This window comes from Corvus hawaiiensis, chromosome 3 (genome assembly GCF_020740725.1).
Source record: "Corvus hawaiiensis isolate bCorHaw1 chromosome 3, bCorHaw1.pri.cur, whole genome shotgun sequence".
Lineage (NCBI taxonomy): Eukaryota > Metazoa > Chordata > Aves > Passeriformes > Corvidae > Corvus > Corvus hawaiiensis.
Genome location: NC_063215.1, coordinates 64,407,759 through 64,427,510, shown reverse-complemented (window position 1 = coordinate 64,427,510; position 19,752 = coordinate 64,407,759). Strand labels below are relative to the sequence as shown.

Below are 19,752 nucleotides of genomic sequence, written 5' to 3'. Positions count from 1 at the left end.
TTAAGGTGATTTTGTCACTATATATAATTATCTAAATAAGGTTATAATTAGATATATAATTACATATGCATTTGTAAGACTATATATAATGCACACTTTCTGTATGTGTGTATCTGTATGGCACATGTAAAAGGTACATTATAGATTTAAAATTGGTTATGTGTTTATATGAGATATATACATATAAAGGACATCCAGGTCTTGCAAGTGTTTTCAACTTGCCCAAAGTCCAAATTTCTACTTCTAAAGAATTAATTTTTTTAGTCATTTTTTTTTATTTCAAACTATTACAGTAATAATAAACTAAAGTACATTTTCAGATTAAACTATGAACCAATTTTGTGTGCTTCCTGAGTTAAGAGAGGAAAAAAAGACAACAAATTAAAACAAAGTTCATTCTGCTCATGTCAAAAACGTAATCATAGCTTACCAAAGAAGGTAACTAGTAAACTATCTTCTTTAGTGTTTAATCATAGAGGAATTTTCATACCAATCTCAATGTTCATGTAATTAATTCCATATTGTAAAGAAAGAACAATACTCCAACCACTTCATGAACAGTAAGCAATGTATGCACATTTAAATTGGAAAATACTGACTTCAAATTTTTTTCCAGATGCCTTTATTTCTAGCTGTTGTGCAATAATTATCTATGAAGTTGTAAAATCATGACATTTGCTCCATTTAGAATAAAAGGTCTTTTATTTAGAGTCAGAAAGATAGAGCAGTTCCTTTCCATTCAGAGACAGAAAGGGATTTCTGTATAATTATTGTCATGTCCTGCTCTGTCCTATGTAGTATCTCTGTAAGATTTACATAAGATTATATAAATGCAGATTATATGATGTATCTGTGATCAAGACCCACAACCTTGGTAACAGCCCAAAACCAAGCAGTGGCACGCATGTGCATACATGCCAGTGAATTGGTCCAGAAGTTCTTAAACCTCCCCCACATCCTGGGAAATTTTATCCAACTGGAGCTTACAGAATGTTTAGTAACTTAATAAAAAAAAAAAAACTGGCTTGTGAAAAGTACAGACTTTTAACACAGAGCATAACTCTGAAATGATTTGATGTTATTTATTAGATGTGAAATCTTGTAATGCTGCCTACCCAGTCATGAGTTTAAAGAAAACTTATATTTAGCCAGTGCCATTTCAAAACAGTTTTCTGAATATAAAATTGCACCAAGCCAAGTGTTACACATTTTGTTACTGAAAGATGGTTTGTTCAGCTGCCAGTTTTGTAAAGCTAATGTGGGTTCTTCTACTTTCTGGCCATTGCCAGGCCTGAGAGCAAGAGTGTACTTCGGAAACAAGAGCTCTAGATCCCTTCTCACACCTAATTCTGTCCTCACTTACCTGGCTACTTTTAATTGATGAGTTTTATCTGCTCTCACAATATTTAAACTCTAATCTGCAGTGGTTCAATTCTGAAACATATAACGAAATTATAACAATAATTCTAACAATATTGTTATAACAAATTATGACAATATGCCTAGGAGCAGAATTTATCTGTGTTTCAGACTTCATTAATTATAATAATTTTTTAGATTTGTGATACTTTTATTATATTGATTTTACACACCATGTTAGAGGCGTATGCAAAATACTATTTTTATGTATGTTGTCCATGAGTTTCCATGTTACATTTCAAGTGTCTCTGAAAATACGGAGGGGGAGGGAATTCTTGTCAAAATCAACAGGGCTGGTGAGAATGGGCCCAAACTTGCAGGGCTTATTCATTTCAGACTTTAAATGCCAACAAGAGCGTGAGGTGGCCTTGTATCTGGGGTTCAGCACAATTTTTATATTAATCATGAAGCTAAAGTCTCATTATTAAAAAGGTACATTTGCTCAGTTTCTAACACTATAATGTTGTTTTTAATGGACAGGTGGGCTATTCTACAGGATATCTATAATTGTCTCTAGTTCCAACTCCAACTCGGTGTCAAAAGTACATGATGTTGTTGCAGAATGGGTAAGTTAAGTTTTCTTTCCTGTGTGATTACACATATGAATCTGGCCCATCGCTGTTATCAGTTGGGAAAAAAAAATAAAAAAGAGACTACCAAAAAAACCTCTTCACATGTGTTCTCTAAATATCTTTCTTTTATTGGTTTGTGCAGTAATGAATTCAGGTCTGGCTGGGGCTCTTCAGCACTGTGGATAAAATTTTGAAATGTCTGCACCATACTGGCTAGCTTCTTAAGAAATGTAGATAGTAGGTGAGATTTTGGAAAGTATGGAGAAATCAGAATTGTCCACCAAAAGAGGTACATATCTGAGTTCCAACATCACGATATAGGACAAAAATTGTCTCCCCAAGTGCTAAAAGTTTTGAAGTTATATTGTGGCAGAAATCCTAGAAACACCAGGCAGTGTTGATTTGTGTGAGGCAATAAACTTTTCCAATTCATCCTGATGTTCTCTGCTTCAGAAGGTTTCTGCCATAGGTCACTTGCTGAGCTTTCTAGTAGCCCCTGGTTTTTCAGTCCATTTTATCAGACATAAGCTCCTCTCTGGGTGAGGGATTCTTGAGGTTCTTGCCTCTGAAAGTTCTTTCTTTCTGAATAAAGATATTCTCTCTCATTCTTGACAGTTCACATAGTCACACTGACACAATTTGTAAAACCTATATACCAACTACTTATGCGAAAATATGATATCATGAAACATGGCAACTATATTTTTCTTTTAGTAAACCTGGAGATTTCAGCTATCAGAAGCTAAGGAATCTATAAACTAAAATATATATATATAGTAAACTACAAACTAGAATTGCAGTCATCCACACCTGCCAAGGTTGTTCCCTTAGCAGCAGTAAACAGGCAAACTACATGGGTGCCTGAGCCAAAAAATCTAGAAAGGAGTCACTTGGCCCTAGCAGAGTATGCAAAGGTGTCTCTCAGGGGAAAACTGAGCAGCTGTTGAACACTCGGAATAAAGAGTACAAAGGTCTGAAAAGAAGATCATTGTAAGTTTGAAGACTTTCAGGTGAAAATTTAGCCAGTAACTTTTTCAGTAAATCTATTCTAATCAAAGTGTATCTGAGAATTTAAGATGTGGAAGAGAAGGAGAAAAGGAAAAGGTCAGCATCCTGTGCACTCACCTATTCACTGTGTCATGGCCTTATACAGATTTCCTGTCCACAAAAAGCCACATCTCTCACTACCTGTTGTACAACAATCACCTCACTGAAAAGTGAGTGTTCTCTTTGCTTTGCAAAACTGAAGGGGATTTCTCAAGGGGCAGAAGGGTGAAATTCTGACACTGCCTTAAGCAACAAAGAGCCCCATTAACATCTCACCATTCATGTGATCAATGTCTTCCTGTTTTTCAGCTGAACCGTACTTTCCAGAACTGGAATTACACCGTGTATGTGGTCAATATCAGGTAAATTAAGGAGGAAGATATTTATGCTGTATTCCTTTGGAGAATTAATCCACCCTAATTAATGTCTGTTTCTTTCACAGCATCCACCCTGCCTCCGTAAGAGAGGGAGCAAGACAAAAAAGAAGTATTAAAAGGTAATATTTTGAATGACATTTTCTCAATAGAGGCAACAGCTGCTATTGCAAGTGGCTTTGCAACAGGCTTCATTGTCTATGAATGGATTCATTGCCTATTATTTGGCGTATGCTGCAAGTCTGTAAATACATGACTGCTGGCAAGATCAGTGTTCTGAATGTGCTTAGAAACCTAATACTGGTTATCATGTTTGGTTTGGTTTAAACCTGGTGAGCTTTAAACCTTAACAGATCATTTTTTCAGAGCTCAGACTTCATCTGTCACAAACTGAATAGATACAGGATATTTAAGTTGTACAACACACCCAGCTTTCTTTAGCAGCAAGTTTTGGTACTTTGGTATCTGTCCACTCTCACTGCATTTTTTCTCTTGAACCAGAGTCTTTTGAGTTAATAGACATCTTACTAGATGGAAAACACTGAAAAATCATGCTAGAATTGAAAGCTAAACCAGTGTGAGTTAAACTATTTACCATATGCTCTCATTTCCTGACTTCTGCTGGGCTTGGAGGCACTGGAGTTGGAACGACCTCAAAGGCAGCCAACGAAAGTTAGATGGGTCACCCCCCCTGAAAATCTGGCCTCCATGGGCTTCTTTGAAAGCAGCAGGCTGATTTCTGAGGGATGTCTGGGGAGGGAGGGAATCTTAGGACCAAAGTAAGGAGAGGAAACCAAAACACAATAACTCTTGGGAGGATAGGGCAATAAGTGGGTATTGGATATATCTGTTTACAGTGTAGGCAAAAGTCCTGTGAGAAGAGTTTTAACTGCTTACTCTTGAGAACTGCCATGATAATGGCAGTAAAAGTTGGGCTTTTAAATATCAGAGATAGCCCAGTATTCCCAACTTACCATCAGGAAGTAATTAGTGGTGCTTCCAGTTTTCAACAGAGTTTGCCTAGACATGAAAAGATCTGTAAAAAGGTAATATCTCCTTCCCACATAGCCACAGCAGAAAGACAGCTTTTATTGGCAAAACCATTTAACTGGTACACTGTAAGCCCAGTCTCTGAATGGGCTCTTTTGCTGCTTGACCTACATTTACAGTAGGGTGTAGTGATGTGGGTACGGGTTTTTTTCACACTTCTAAATGATACGGTTATGCCAGCAAGGCCTTTCAAGTGGAGACCTTGCCTCAGGTCTTACTAACAATCCAAGTCTGCTGAGGAATGTAAAGCTTTCTCCATCCTTATTCTCTCATCTTTTATGAGTCTAGAAGCCAAGCTGTACACCTGATTTCTTCTCGTCTCACCTTTCTACCATGCTGCCCCCTGGATTTCTTTCTTCTCCCTAGTCTGCTCAAAAAGAAAGGTTGAAGAGGGAGAAACTATTTTAGTAATTTCCCTTTCTCTTCCCTTTCTTTTCCCTCTCTTTTTGACATACAGTGAATATGCCACTAAATTACTTCTCATAATATATTTCTCTTATGGGGAAGTAACCCCATTTCTATTTCTTTTGTTCATTATATGTCATTTCGGAGGCAATGGAATTATGTGTTCATAATGTGTCATTTTTCAAGGGAGGCCTGGTCTTACGAGAAGCCAGCCCTCTCATAGGCTCTAGTGCACTTTGTGTCAAGGTCAAATGGCATTTTTTCATCATTCTGAATAATTTAGTATAAATGCTGATCATGTTACACCGAATTTTAATGTTCTCCAAATGATCAGGAGTGTCATGCTGTGAATGTTTTCTTAGAAAATAAAACAAACAAGACAAGTCAAGATCCTGCCCAACCTAGAAATCCAGATGGGGTAATGCAAGGATAATTAAAAATTTAAGTGAGTTACATGATACATGACTAACAAAAATTCCACTTACTACACATTGTATATGTACATACACATGTATAGAAATACATACACACATGATTTTCTGCCTTTTGTCATAGAAGTTTCATGTCTTGAATACATTTTCATGCATAATTTACCTCTTACAGAAGGAACGTTTGAGAAAAATTGGTTGAAGCATCTTTAGGTCTTAGGTTTTCTGCGTATATATCTATGCTTGTACATCCCTCCCTTCTGAAACCATAAAAGGATCAGCTTCCCGTTGGTCTTCAGTGTTCCTGGGTTTAGTCACCAGTTCTTTAGTTCTTTGAGGTTCACACATCTGTTTCTGAATTTTGTGGAGGACAAATCTGTTGAATTTCTGAAGATCCGTAAAGCAAAACTTTTTTCCTACTGCTTCCAGATTATTGCTGTCAAGATTCTTTGTTAGACTTTCCTTGGATTTTTCCTGGTTATGATTCTTAGGAAATCCTACAAGATGCTAGGGTAACATTTGAGAATATAAAACATTAGCAGGTTAGAGGTTAGAAGTTCTAAATACTTGATGGAAGTAATAGTAATTCCTGACTGCCCAGGTGAATCACTGAAATTTTATGGCTGAATTCCTGTATGTAACTTGCTCACAGTGTGATTTCATGCAGTTCCTACTATTTAAATGTTCCTATATAGTATTTCTGTGAATAGTTGCCCAAATATTTTCTTATTTCTTCATTTTGGATAGTCATAGATAAGTCTGTTGCAGTCTTAGGCATTCTGCTATTTCCCTTAGTTTTTAAGTACTTCTTATTCTATTTACCTTCATGTTCATCTGAACAGAAATTCATTCCACAGGTAAAATTTAAGACCTAACAAAAATATCACGGCCTTATCTTCTACAGAAGTGAACATATTAGTCTTAACTCTTAACTCACTAAGCCTTTTTTCTCTTTTCTGAACTTTCCACAAGATCATAGCCTTCTTATTTCTGAGGCATATAATAGTTCTTAAAATTGCTCTTTGAGAAGGTTTTTCCCCTTTTTACATGGATTTATATTCTTGTAATTCAGTTCACATATTTTTTGCTTTCCTTTTGGATTAGTATTCTATAGAGCAATTAAAAAGACCCCAAAACCAACAAAACAACATCCCCCAGCCTGTTCTATGCATTTTGCTTTGCTTCCCCCTTATTTACCACACTGCTACCTCATCAAGGATCTTCAGCTGTCCCTCTCCCCTCCTAGTCTTTTTCATGTGAAAGAGAAAGAATCACTGGAGAGAACGATTCAGTGAAGAAGTAGAAGCTGGAAGTAGGAAGTAGGAAGCTGGCTTTTTTTGTCACATTAAAAATAGGTGTTTTTCAAAAAAGATATTTTAAACTGTACTGCATTCTGGAGAAGGGAAAAAACCCCAAAATTATTGAAGTGGATTGTTGCTCTTTCATTACTATGTTCTGTGAGCTGCAGAAATCCAAAGTACACTGCGCTGATTAGGCGTTTATGTACCCAGTGATGAGAGACAGAGTGCCAAGTCCAAAAGTGCATATTATTATCAGCACCTTTAATACTGTGACATCTCTGGATGACAGCAGTATATATCAAGCTGATACTTCGGTAGATGATTAACTACTTTAATAGACAGAATTTTATCACAGCTATATTTGACTTTGTCTGTATTCAATTTTTCCTCTGGCTGTACTGTTTCCACCTCTTAATGAGAGGGCAGCTGTTCAAACTAGACAGGAGTTCAGCACAGGCTATGGATATAGCTCTTTCTTTGTCCCTCATTATTTTTGCAGAAACCTTTGAAAGCAAAACCAATTTGTGGATTTTATCCAAGTTAGCCAATTTTGTGGATAAACTATAAATGTGTTTGTTTCTTTCATTAATTCCGTGCCTTTTATGTCTCTGAAGCTGTGTCAAAACTTTCTGTGACTGCTGCTGCTGCTTTTCTCAGAAAAGTCCTACTGATCCTAGGTTTTGTCAGATGACTACATAGGACTGCTTCACAGTAGGGGAATTGGTCTTTAATAAAGAGTTCAGCTCCCTTGCTTCTCCTTTCTTCTCTTATTTTGCAAGTAATTTTGAGAATTCAGACCCCAATTAATTGATGAATTTTTCTCCACTTAACATACAAAAAAGTTTATGCTTGTTCCAACTCCCACTGCTTGATTGTCATAATTTTGGCCTATTTCCAGTTTTTGGTTGCTCCTACTATGGGAAACAATATTATCGTTAGTACTGTTAAACATTTCATCCAAATTAAAAACTGCAGTGGCAGCCATCTGCATAAAAACTACTAAATCTAAACAGAAATCCCTTGTCTTGGGAATGAAAATAGAGATGAAAGCAGGAAATCAGAGCTACCTATGCCTGGTCCTGCTCCTTGAAGTCTGTGGGAGTTTTGCTACCAGTGTCAGTGAGGCATATTCAGGCTCCTGCATGCTGTGTTCTTGGGTGTTGTTTTGCTTAATGGAAAGTTTAATGCACTTGGATAAAACATTAATTAGATTGTGTAATAGTTTTAGACAAGAGTTAGCAACACTAGAGCAGCATAATTTCACTTTTCTAGTCCTAGGTAAAGTATTAGGCTTTTTACATTCTTTGTAGATTAATTCAAATTGTTTGTTATGAAATAATTATGCTATTCTTGTTATAAATGAACATATCTGTGATGTCTATTCCTGTTTCAAAAATTTTCTGGGTTTCTACTGGTGAGGTTTTAGGAAGAATTTGGACCTGTCTCACCTCTACTCCCTACAACTTCAACTTCAGTGTTACTGAAGGTAGTAAGGGACATCCTTTACCAGGGCTGAGAAAAATTTTAAAATGCTGCATAACATATACATTATGTGTAATATTTCTGTTTGAAAAACCAAGTAAATAAGCAGCAGGTGAAAATCCTCAGGTTTCTCCACAATGCCCTGGTGGTATCTTGTGTCCATGACCTGTAAAGAAAGCCTCCATCACAGGTGGAAGAATTTGGGATTTCCTTTAGAGTGACTGAAGGATGATCCCTTCTTAGTCTGCTGCTGAAGCTTCCTGCCCTTTTCCAGCTTCCAATGACTTCCTTTATCTTTCCACTGACTTTATTTAGATTTAGTATAGGTCTGACATTGTTAGATGGTATTTTTAGAAAAGCAGTGTGTTGGGGAATGGGGAATGAGGGTTTTCTTCGTTGTTTCAGAATACAGTGCAAGTGTAACCAAAATCTCATTTCAGCAAAGACCAGCTGTTCCATGTGAGGGATTCCAGTCCTTTCTGGTTCGGGTCTTTGCAACATTCTCTAGTAATGAATAGCCTTCATCCCAAATTAGCACACATTATAACTGCTTTCTGTTGAAAACCCAGAGTTGCTTGTATTCCCACACCAGATCTGCAAGGAGGAGCAAGACCCAGAGACACAAGCACAGGCACGAAGCATGACCATGGTGCTTGCAAAATTGTTCTGCTACGACAGTCATTGACTTAAAAGGAAGACTTAGGATGCTTTTTTTTTTAGTAGTCCAAGAAGTAGCTGCAATTTTTAGTTTTGTGTCATGAAGTCTCAGATTTCATATTCTAACTATAACATCACCTTCTCCAGGGAAAGGAAGCTGTTCATCCTTGACATTTCTTTAAATGTGTCTATTATGTCAAGTCATAATTTTTTTCTCTCTGTTCTGAACATTTAATGTATAGCAGTCAAAATCACCTCAAGTAAAAGATTATTCACAACTCAGATGCTTTTGTGCAATGCTTTTAGTTTCCCTCTGCTTTCATACTTATTTCTGTCTTTTTCTGTGTGTTATTCTAACATTTTGTCTGCTCTTTGTATTGCATTTTCACTAGTGACTTATGGAACAGTCAGTTCTTATTTTTGTCTGTCCAGTTAATGTGAAGTAGTTAAAACTGTTCAGAGGTGGCTCTGTGGGCCTACCTGTGCTGTCAGCCTTCAGTTACAGCAACCCATCACTGCTTACCTTCAGGGCCAACATAACAGTAAGTTTAGTAAAGAATTTAATGTTGTCATTTTAAAACTATTTAAAATATGCCAGGGTAGTTAGTACTGAAATTCCCAGTGCCTTATAGTGGAAATTTAGATTCCCTGAGTATTTAGATTCTTTTAAAATGTTTCTTTATATTCTTTAAATCAAGTAATATTAACTATGAAAGAAATTAATAGTGATTTGTGAAACAGTTTGACAACAAGAGTAATTCAGTATTTGTTCAGCCTGTCTAGTACAACAGAAAGGAGAAATGTGCATTGCTGGTTATCAACCCCATCCCTTCAGGTGCAAGACAGTCAGCGCTGCAGGGTTCATGTGGTTTGTTAATCCTTCCTTCGGGCTCCCCGCATGGCACGGCAGCGCGACCACAGCCCGTGTGTAGGCACAGTGTCCTGGAATAGCTCTGAGTCACGCTGCTGGAGAAGAAAGCTGGCTTTGTGGGCTGCGCCATGGCAGTGCCGGCTCCACCACCGCTTCCTGTGCCTCTGATGAGGATGCAGCTTCGTAAATTCCTCTCTCTGAGCCAGATTAGCTCAACAGACCAGGACAAAGTGGGATAGACACTGGTCTTCCCCAGCTTTCCTGCTTGCTCCTGCTGTCACCATTTCAGTCAAAGAAAAGAGAAACATACTTATCCCTGTTGTGTTTACCCACACCTCAATCCATTTTTCTTTATTATATCGATGGCAGTACTGTTGGCAGTACAGGTTACTGTAGATGATGTGTAATTTGTAATTGGTTACTGCTGTTAGAATCTATCTGCCTTTATATGGCACACAATAAAAGATTTAAAGTTGGGTGTAGCAAATCCGGTGACACTAGCAAAGCATGGCAGCATTGCCATTTATTTGAGTGCAATCCCACTGTTTCTCAAATTGACAATTTGCTCTTTACCATTATAATGTTTTCTTTCTGGGATCTGAGTGTGACAAAAGTGGAAGGAAGCACTCAACTTCATGTTGCGTCAGCTGTCAAGTTAAAAGGTATTTATTTACTCTGGGAAGCGAGCATGAGTCATTCTGAAAAGTTTGTAGAAATTGTTTTCATCATAATATGGAGTAGGCTCTTATTATACAGTATACATGACTTGTGCTCTAAGCGTTTCTCAGAAAACAACAGATTGGTTTAAGAGATTATTTTTATCAGTTCTTCATAATCAATACTTTTCTCTGTAATTCTTCAATGTAGCTGCAACCAGTTGTGCGGCATCTATCTGTGAGGAGAGATAAGATTGATTTGGGTTATAGGTTGTGTGACGTGCTTGTAGAAGTACATGGTAGTACAAAGAAGTATATGGTAGCACAAAGGAGCACATGGCAGCACAGAGAGGTTTGTTTTTGTTGGACTCTGTGGGGAGGAGGTGTCACACGGCAGATCCTTACGGAGGGGAGTTTGCCGGGAGCTGACAGGCAGATGAACAGCGTGTGATCACCCCACAGAAGGACGTTTGGAAAGCATGTTGCTGACGTGGCAACATGGGATAGGTCACGTACTGAGAATTACCATGTGAGGAAATACTGTGCCTTGAAAAGGTCTATAAAACCAGCTTGTTTCTTTGAATAAATGATTCAGGTTCCCTGCTGGTCTGAGTTCTTATCTCAGTCACTCACATCTCTCATTATTCCTTCCATTTTGTTGGAGTTATCCCTCCTCACAGTTATGGATACTAAATATCATTTGGTTAGTTGGGAATCCTGAAACAGGCAGCTAAGGAGTAGTGGTGACTGTTCAGAATGTCTGTTCTGCAGCCAGAGTGCTGAGGTAGGGAGTGGCATCAGTATATTAAGTTTTCCTCTTCTGAAGTAAAGGGAATAGACAAATGAAGCCAGAATCTTTTAGGAAAGATGGTTAACTGCCAGGAGACTCTGGGGCTGAAGTACTGGAGGGCTGAAGGAATTGGCAGTCTCGTAGGCAATTTCCATACTTCTGCTAAAAATAAATGCCGTAATAAACTTGTGCTTGTAATATATCTGAGGTGTACAGCAAAAGCCTGCTAATGCATATCCACCCTACTGAGGCTATTTGCCATATACATGTTAAACACTCCACAGAGACCAAGGGAATGTTAGGAGGAGCTCAGTATCTCTGGGAGCAGGGAAGGAGCGACCTGGCCAGGGATAGCTGGAATTTCTCTGCTAAAATACATCCAGTGGGAAAAGAGAAAGCCAAGCCTGCAGGTGGTCACATTTTTATCTTTCTTCTCCAGCAACATATTACCAGTAAAACAGTGAATATGTCAAGAAAATTAGGCACATATGGAAGTGCAGTTCTGAGCTGTCATCATAGGGGTGTCTTTCTGAGGGCTTTTTTAACTGAAGTCCTGGTCTGTCTAGGAAGGTATACCTGAAAACCCTACTAGCCCTGTTCAGAACCCCTACATATTTTTTTTCTGCTACTCTTCTTCCTGTAGACCACAAACCCCTTTAGCTCGCTGTTGCTTTCTTGCACAGGGGGCCACAGGTGAAAGAACCCCTGATGGGTGTGTGCCCTGCTCACTGTATGTGTGCTGGCAGTGCCACCACTGCCCAGGCTGCCAGGAACAGCTCACACACTCCAAAGGTCTGTCTTTATTCAGGCTGATGGGTATCCAAGGGCAAGGCTAAGATGAAGACAGCCCAAAGCAGGTTTGCTTTTTCCTTTTTTCCACATTTTGGCTCCCATGGACATCCAATGTTCCGTGCTTTAGTGGCTTACCTCCTACTAGTCAGAGCCAAGCAATGCTCTTGGGTACCGACGTACTCTCATCTCCAGTTTCCTTTTGTCCCAGGAGGAAATTTCTGGGCCTTCCACTCTGGGCTTATTTCCTGTGTCCTGCTAGAACTGGTTGGCTGTTCATGATTTCCCTTCCAGAAAAGTTATGTTTTGGGACAAGGGTGGGGACTGTTTTATTTTGTTCACAGGAAAGAGGCTTGGGCACTTTGAACTACTTCATATGCCCAAGAAAGTAGCAGTGGGCTACAGTACAGAGCAGCTATTAGTGCTCAAACTTCAATTACTCATCTGAGGAACGCGTCTTTCCTAATTATGACTAAAAGCTTCAAAAGTATGTCAGGGTGTTTTTCACTCCGTAAAAAACTTAAGAGATTTAAATGTTAGGCATCTGTTCTTTGTTAATCTCCTAGTCTTTCTCTGTAGTCAGTGTAGAGGTGGATCCTCTGGAGGATGACTTGTCCCACCCTGACAAGTTTTGTGAGGTGGGGTGAATCAGCTCTTAAGTTCCTAAGCCATTAGGAACCAGGTTTTTAGAATTAATTAGGCCCATTTAGAACTCACAACTCTATGGTTTCATCTTCTGAACTCTTCTGAAAACACTTCTTAGCTCTTTTGATGAGATGCATCTTTAATGGTAACTAGAAGATGAAATTTCCCAACCATATATTCTTGTCATGGCCCTATATATACCAAAATAATAATTTAAAGTTAATGAGCAGCACTGTTTTGGTGACACTGCTCCATACTCAGAAAACCAGAGTTTGTCAGATATTTTTATTTCCACATATTTGGCCTCTGCTGTTCTGACTGAAACACATGGATAATTTTGCTTGCAGTTTTAGCGCTTTGGCTCTTCTGGTTTATAATGCTACCAACAACATCAATTTAGAAGAGGAAGACATCCGACAGAAGCTCATAAGTAATAACAGAACCATGGAAGAAGGATATCAACTTCATACTGTGGATGTTGATCCAGTGGGTAAGTAGTGTTCAGTTTTGTTGCACAACAAATTTATTTTTGCTTGTTCATAAATAAGCATCTTCTGTGTTAAAATAATGACACATTTCCAAACAGTATGATTGTTACAGATTTTAAATTGTCCCTATAAGCCTTGTTGGTCCACTAATCTCAGAGAGCCATGCTCAAAATACCACTTTTAACACAGACAAAGTTGTCCGGATTGCTTTAGTCAGTGTCTTGCTGTCTGGTTCAAAGTGGCTGGGACAGTCCCTTACAGCTCCTCTGATGGTCTGAGGATAAGGAAATATGCTCTACAGTCAGAGCTAAAATGAGATATTTTGGACCTCTAAGGCACCTCATCCCCACTTCTCAGTGTTGTTTGTGTTCCTGACAGCTGTTGCCCTTAATCAATCTTCTTTCAGCTCTTGTCTTTTCCCATCCAACTTCTACCAAAGATTGCCCTTCCTTTGGGAGGGAAGAGGTGGAGGCTGGTGTTGTGCAGATGGATACAGCATGCACATTCAGCTCTTTCCCTTGAGAAGCAGCAGCATGTGTGATCCCCTGTTGTGCACTCCTCTATTGCAAACAACCAAGCATTTCACGTGAAGACAATTTTGTGCTGTAGACTGGTTGATGAGCTGAGGACAAGAAATGGAGGATGATTAGGTGAAGAAATTTACTATTAACACTGGTATACTCATTTTTACAGAAAAATGTTTAGCCGAAGAAAACCCTCCAAACTATTTTTGGCCAGATACCAGGCCTACTGTGACCAACATCACATTTTGCCATGGGAGCTCAGTTCAGACTGCATCAAGAACCTGGTAAGTGTTCAAGTATCTGAGAAGCTGGGTTGTTTCAGACACAGCTTTCTGGTTATACATAGTTATTATTTAGGTATATATAATGGTTGCCATTGGCTGGTATTGTATTTCAGGAAGACGCTTTCTATACTGTGAGAGATTAGGTGGGTGCAATAATAGTATGTATTTCATTGGTAAGAAAAAAAAAAATCTACCACTTCTGTAGGGCATATTGGGGCCCACAATTAATCCATGTTCAGCATGACTATAAAAATAGCACCTTCTTACAGAATGAAACTGTTTGATTCAAGTCATAGAATCATAGAATGGCTTGGGTTGGAAGGGACTCTAAAGATCATCTAGTTCCAAACCCCACTGCCATGGACAGGGATCTCTTCCACTAGACCAAGTTGGTCAGACCCCCATCCATCCTGGCCTGGAACACTTGCACGGATGGGGTATCCACAACCTCTCTGGACAACTTGTGCCAGTGCCTCATCATCCTCAAAGTAAAAAAAATTTCTTCCTAATATCTAACTGAAACCTAATTTCTTTTAGTTTACACCATTTGCCATTGTACTGTCACTACATGCCCTTGTAAAAAGTCCCTGTCCAAATCTCTTGTAGCCCCCTTTACTTGCTGGAAGTTCCCCAGGGCCTTCCCTTCTCCAAGCTGAAGAGCCCCAGCTCTCTCAGTTTCTTTTTAGGAGAGGTGCTCCAGCCCTCTAACATCTTCGTGGGCCTCCTTTGGACTTGCTCCAACAGATCCACATTTTTCTTACGTTGAAGGCCTCAGAGCTGGATGCCGTTCTCCAGCTGAGATTCCATGAGAGCAGACTAAGGTGTCAGAATCACTTCCTGGTGATAACCTGGTGGCCATGCTGCTTTTGATGCAGCCCAGCCTATGGTTGGCTTTCTGGGCTTCAAACACATATTGCCCAGTCTTATTAAGCTTGTCTTCAACCATCCCTGAGTCCTTCTCTTCAGGGCTGCTTTCAATCCATTCTCCCCCCAGCCTCTTTTTGTTCTTGTGATTGCCCTGACCCACACGCAGGACATTGCACTTGGCCGTGACCTTTATGTTACTGTACCCAATGCTTCACATTTGCTACCACTCCACCACTACTATCTGACTTGTGTAAGATTTAGAATAAAATTCTATGAAGATGAGATGTGTATTTGTCTTAATCCAAAACACCTCGTCTCATCAGGGGAAAAGTAAAAGAAATTGTGAAACAAATATTCTGCCAGTAGTTAGTCATAATTGAAGGTGGGGATAATCTTATGCTTTAAAATTTGAACCTGTGTTTTTAAGGTTTAAGAAATTTTCCCTAATGTAGGTTTTTTTTGCAAACATCTACAAAAGACTTTAACTCTGTGGGTCTATTTCCCATTTATAATAAGGGAATATTATTACTTCCGTTTATATATTACCAAAACATTATGGCTTTGAGTGCCTTAAACATGGTTATGATGATGCAATATTAATTAATTCCTTCAGTATTTAGGATGATTATCATTAAATGCAATATGTATGTCTTATCCACCCACATTGCATCTGGAACATGTTCTAAGAAGACCAGATCTTTTACTTTTTGAAAACAGTATGGCAACATGGATATGAATCAGCTTTGAGGTTCAGTGCCAAACAGGAAAGCAACCCACATTATATTTAAATAACTCACTTCCTCAGCCTCCTAATCTTGTACAAGAACTGATTCTGACTGACCAACTCTTGTCGTAGAGTGAGTAGTGCAGAAATCAGATTGTTTTTATGTCAGAGCCTCAGAATCATTAAAAATTAAGGTTTCTGGCCTTTGCTGTCCCAGTATTGCTTATCTTTATTATTCATTTGTGGTCGACACTATACCATTGATTGTCTGCATACAGCACTTCTCATTAAAAAAATAAAGTACTGTGTTCTGCCCTGTGCTGTGCCTTCCTTGCCTCTGCCTCCACTAGCTCTTGCTAATATGGAGCACTGGTGGGATGTGTTTTGGGAGAAGAGGAAGCTCTTCTAACAGTCTCTTCTAGTCATCTGCATTCCACAGTTGGTGATTACCTGTGCTGTTATAATAAATGTGATCAGCTGAGGAATAATGTTATTTTATCAAGTGCTGAGTAAAGGGATAAATCTTCCCATTTACCATCCTGCCTTTTTCCATGCTGTGACAACATGATTGTCTTTAAAGAAAACTGAGGCAAAAGTGTGTTTAATTTTGGAGCCAGTGTTACAGGGTGATAAATATGATTAAGGGATTGGACCATCTCTCTTATGAGGAAAGGCTCAGGGAGCTGGGCCTGTTCAGCCTTGAGAAGTGACAACTGAGGGGGACCTCATCAATGTCTATGAGTATCTCAAGGGAGGGTGTCAAATGGATGGAGCCAGGCTCCTCTCAGTAGTGCCAAGCAATAGGACAAGGGGCAGTGAGCAGAAACTGATGCCCAGGAAGTTCCACCTGAATGTGAGGAAGAACTTCTTTACTGTGTGGGTTACCAAGCACCAGAACAGATTGCCCAGAGAGGCTGTGGTGTCTCCCTCACTGGAGTTACTCAAGAACTGCTTGCTATTTACTTGCTCAAAGCCATTTATAACAAGAAGAAATTATAGAAACTGCATCTGACTAGGCCATAGTAGAGGTGTAATAGTTTGTGTCAAAATTTGGGTATTTCCTGAAATACAAGGCAAGAATTTCTGCTGAAGAACTGGGGTTTCTCTCAGCACTATCATTTAATCAATCATACACTTTCACTGTCACGTATACATACTGTGTTTCACTAGGGGCCATGTTACCAGGAATGCTAGTGAATTGAGAAGAGTGGACCACTGTGACACCTGCATAAGAATTATGAAATATTTATGTAATTTTGTTACTATATTTCATGTGAATTTTGTCATTTTTCCTCTTTAGCTACTTGGGTCTGCAGAATTATACATCATACTGGGGTCAGCCTGATCTTAGAAACTGTACAGGTGGGTATATTAATGTTGGTCTTTGGAAGGATATCTTTTCTCTTTATGCTAAGTTGTTTAAAAATCCTTCTAAAAAAATCAGTGCAAAGTAAATAATTAAACTTTGGGGAAGTGCACCCAAGTTCAATTCAGCTCACCCGTTAAAAGCTCTGGATACCAGTTACTGAATTAAATGACATTTCAGTCAGGTGAAAAGAATTAGATACGCATATGTATTTCAGAATACCTACAGTAAGCTCTTGTTCTGAGTTGTTTTGTTGGAGAAGCCTCTTTTTTTTTTTTTGTTGTTGATAGAGGTGTCCTAGGGAGCCTGGCTACCTAACTTAATCGATTGAGTACTTACAGTCAGATTATATGAAAACATCATGTCATGTAAAATGAACATTCTACAATATTAGACTGTAGACTGTAAACTATTATAAAAAACAACAGCCAGTTGCAGACTAAAGAAGGCTGATCTTTCAAAATGTTATTTGCGAATTCCAGCAAACCTCAAATATTTTTTGATGTTGTAAAAGGCTAGTGTTTTTATTAGTTTTCTGTCCAGGTGGCATTGAAATTACCGTTTTAACATGTTTTGCCATCGGACACACTATCAAACTTTCCTTTCTAGGAAAATTCTTATGAAATTTGCTTGTATGTTGTGCTTGTCAGCCCTCTGACAAGTAAGAGTACTGTCCTCTGAAAGGACTGAAACATTTGCTAGGGGATCAGACTTTCTTTGGAAAGCTTAAAGGAGTGATTACTTTTTCAGTAATAGAGACTTTGAAATGCATTTGTTTCACTTCAAGAGTGAAACCTTTTCCCAGTGAAAAAGAAAGGATAGCATTAGGAGAAAAAAAGAGAGATAATATGCATTTTATTTCTCTTTTTCATTCAATTACCCCTTTCTATAATAGTTCTGATTTACAAACTCAAATCAAAACAAAAAAAAGAAAGACACAGCCAATGAGGACAGTATACAATCAGCAGGTTCTAAATACATTTTTTAAAAATTTCAAATTTGACCAAAGGATAAAATCCCATGTTCATTACAGGTACCATAGAACACACGCTAGCTTTCAACTGTGATAATAAAAATTTGTATTTCTGGATTACTTCAGGACTGTAATGCATTATTTTCTCTTTTTGCTTGATTCTGTATGCTCACAGAAAATGCAGCAGATATCGCAAATCAGCTTCTGAATCTCACTGGCGAGGGGCAGCAGCTGACCTCAGACAAAGTAAATGACGTTGTGCAGAAGCTCAAAAAAATTGTGAATGATGAAGAAATTGATGAATCTCTGGGTTCTACTGTTGTGACAATTTTTTCCAATATTCTAACCAGTTCAGACAGTGTATTGGCAGCCTCATCTTCAGAGTAAGTATTTCTGCATTTAAGAAAAGTTTTTGAGAGCAACCTGCAAGGCTGTAAGGATTCATCCTTCCATGTATAGACAAACGAGAAAATCAAACACTTCTGATTTCCATTGAAAAGAATTCTCCAAATTATAGACACAAATATTTCTTCTTTTACTGTACATGACAAAGACAAAGTATTTGGCTGGAAAAGAAGTCTTCTGATACATGATGTAGTATAGATCTAAGTATTGTTGGAAAATTATTTCAGGACCAGTGATATGTAGTCAGACAGTTTCTGTCAGTCAAAAGGTTTTGTTTTCAAGAGAGTTGCATAAATTTACAGTCGAATAGTATCCTTGTGAATACACAGATGGGTGACAGAAACACAGTCAGTAACAAGAGGATCATTTTGTGATGTGGGTAGCATGCAGAGCATAAGTAAGTTTTGTTCTGTATTCAGTTTCCAGAATAATTTTTATTTCTGTTTTTAGAGCTCTAAAAACTATTGATGCCTTGGCTTTAAAGATCCATTTTGCTGGACCATCCATGACTATTTCAACACGAAATCTCGCACTTGGAGTGTCTTCTATAAATTCAACTTCATTCAAAGGTGGTTCTTTCAGTGTCAGTCCACAGAATAATGCATCTGATTTCCAGGTACAGAACAAGCAGTTGTATTTGAACATGAAATGTGCCTGTTGTTCCAAGTGTGTTTACTGTGGTTCTTATAAATCCACTTACAACTCCCAATTCTCCACCTACTTTCTATTTCCTTTTTCCTACAATCATCCAAACAGATAACAGATTAATGTAGTATTTCCTTGAGTGACAGGAAACACAGATAAACTCACATTCCATGCAGATAAAAAGTAATTTGCTTATAAATCCAGAACACACTTGAACCTTTTTTAGTTTTGTGGGGTATTTTTACTAGTGAAAAAGGAAAATAACCTCTAACAATCTGCAGTACTGACTATTGTACAATAGCTAACAACTCTATTGATGTCTTTCAGCCTTAAAATAAGATACTTAGATATAGGTATCTACATATAGATTTCTGCAGATACAGTAGTTCTTCAACCTTCCAGTATAGTTTAAACATTTACTGCTAAAAGAGACTTAAGTCTGATGCAGCTGTCCACACACAGGTTGATTGGCTTGTACCATTTAGGATGTCTGAGGTAGTTCAAGTCTTTCATGTGGAGCTTGACCAGCCTAGACGTTAAAAAATAAAACAAACAGAGATCACGCAAGATGTAGGAAGGTCTCCAGTGCTACAGTATCTAGACAGGATACTATAGTTAAGATATTTATCATCACCTCAAAAATATTTTTTTTTTCAGTTTTTTCCCACAAATAGAAAAAAACAGACATCTTAAAGTTTGAAATAACATTTGAGATGCACATGAGCACCTATAGGATTTTCCGAAGGTTCTTTTGAAATCAGTAGTGATGAAGTGCCAAGAATTTATAAATTTCCCTACATGCCTGTCTGCATCTTATGGCACCTAAATGCTTTTAAAAATGCAGTGTAATTTTTTTTCTTTTTCAGTTAAATAGGAAGTCTGTGACAGTGGTAATGTAATCTCAGTTTCCTGGGTATTTAACCATTCAAGTACAGTGAGCCTTACTTGGAGAAACACACAGAAAATATTACACAGAAAAAGAAAAAAATC

The 19,752-nt window shown here is 38.3% G+C and overlaps 1 protein-coding gene across 5 annotated transcripts in view; it reads left to right on the top strand.

Moving 5' to 3' along the window:
- Nucleotides 1-19,752, top strand: part of ADGRG6 (adhesion G protein-coupled receptor G6) — a 111,068-nt gene that overhangs the window by 62,034 nt on the left and 29,282 nt on the right. For all 5 annotated transcript variants that reach the window (XM_048297753.1, XM_048297751.1, XM_048297752.1 and 2 more), the window contains 8 exons: nucleotides 1,900-1,985; nucleotides 3,348-3,400; nucleotides 3,481-3,534; nucleotides 12,834-12,976; nucleotides 13,668-13,782; nucleotides 16,674-16,735; nucleotides 17,888-18,095; nucleotides 18,568-18,733. In XM_048297753.1, the coding sequence (XP_048153710.1) occupies nucleotides 1,900-1,985; nucleotides 3,348-3,400; nucleotides 3,481-3,534; nucleotides 12,834-12,976; nucleotides 13,668-13,782; nucleotides 16,674-16,735; nucleotides 17,888-18,095; nucleotides 18,568-18,733 (887 nt within the window). The remainder of the gene's footprint in view (nucleotides 1-1,899; nucleotides 1,986-3,347; nucleotides 3,401-3,480; nucleotides 3,535-12,833; nucleotides 12,977-13,667; nucleotides 13,783-16,673; nucleotides 16,736-17,887; nucleotides 18,096-18,567; nucleotides 18,734-19,752) is intronic.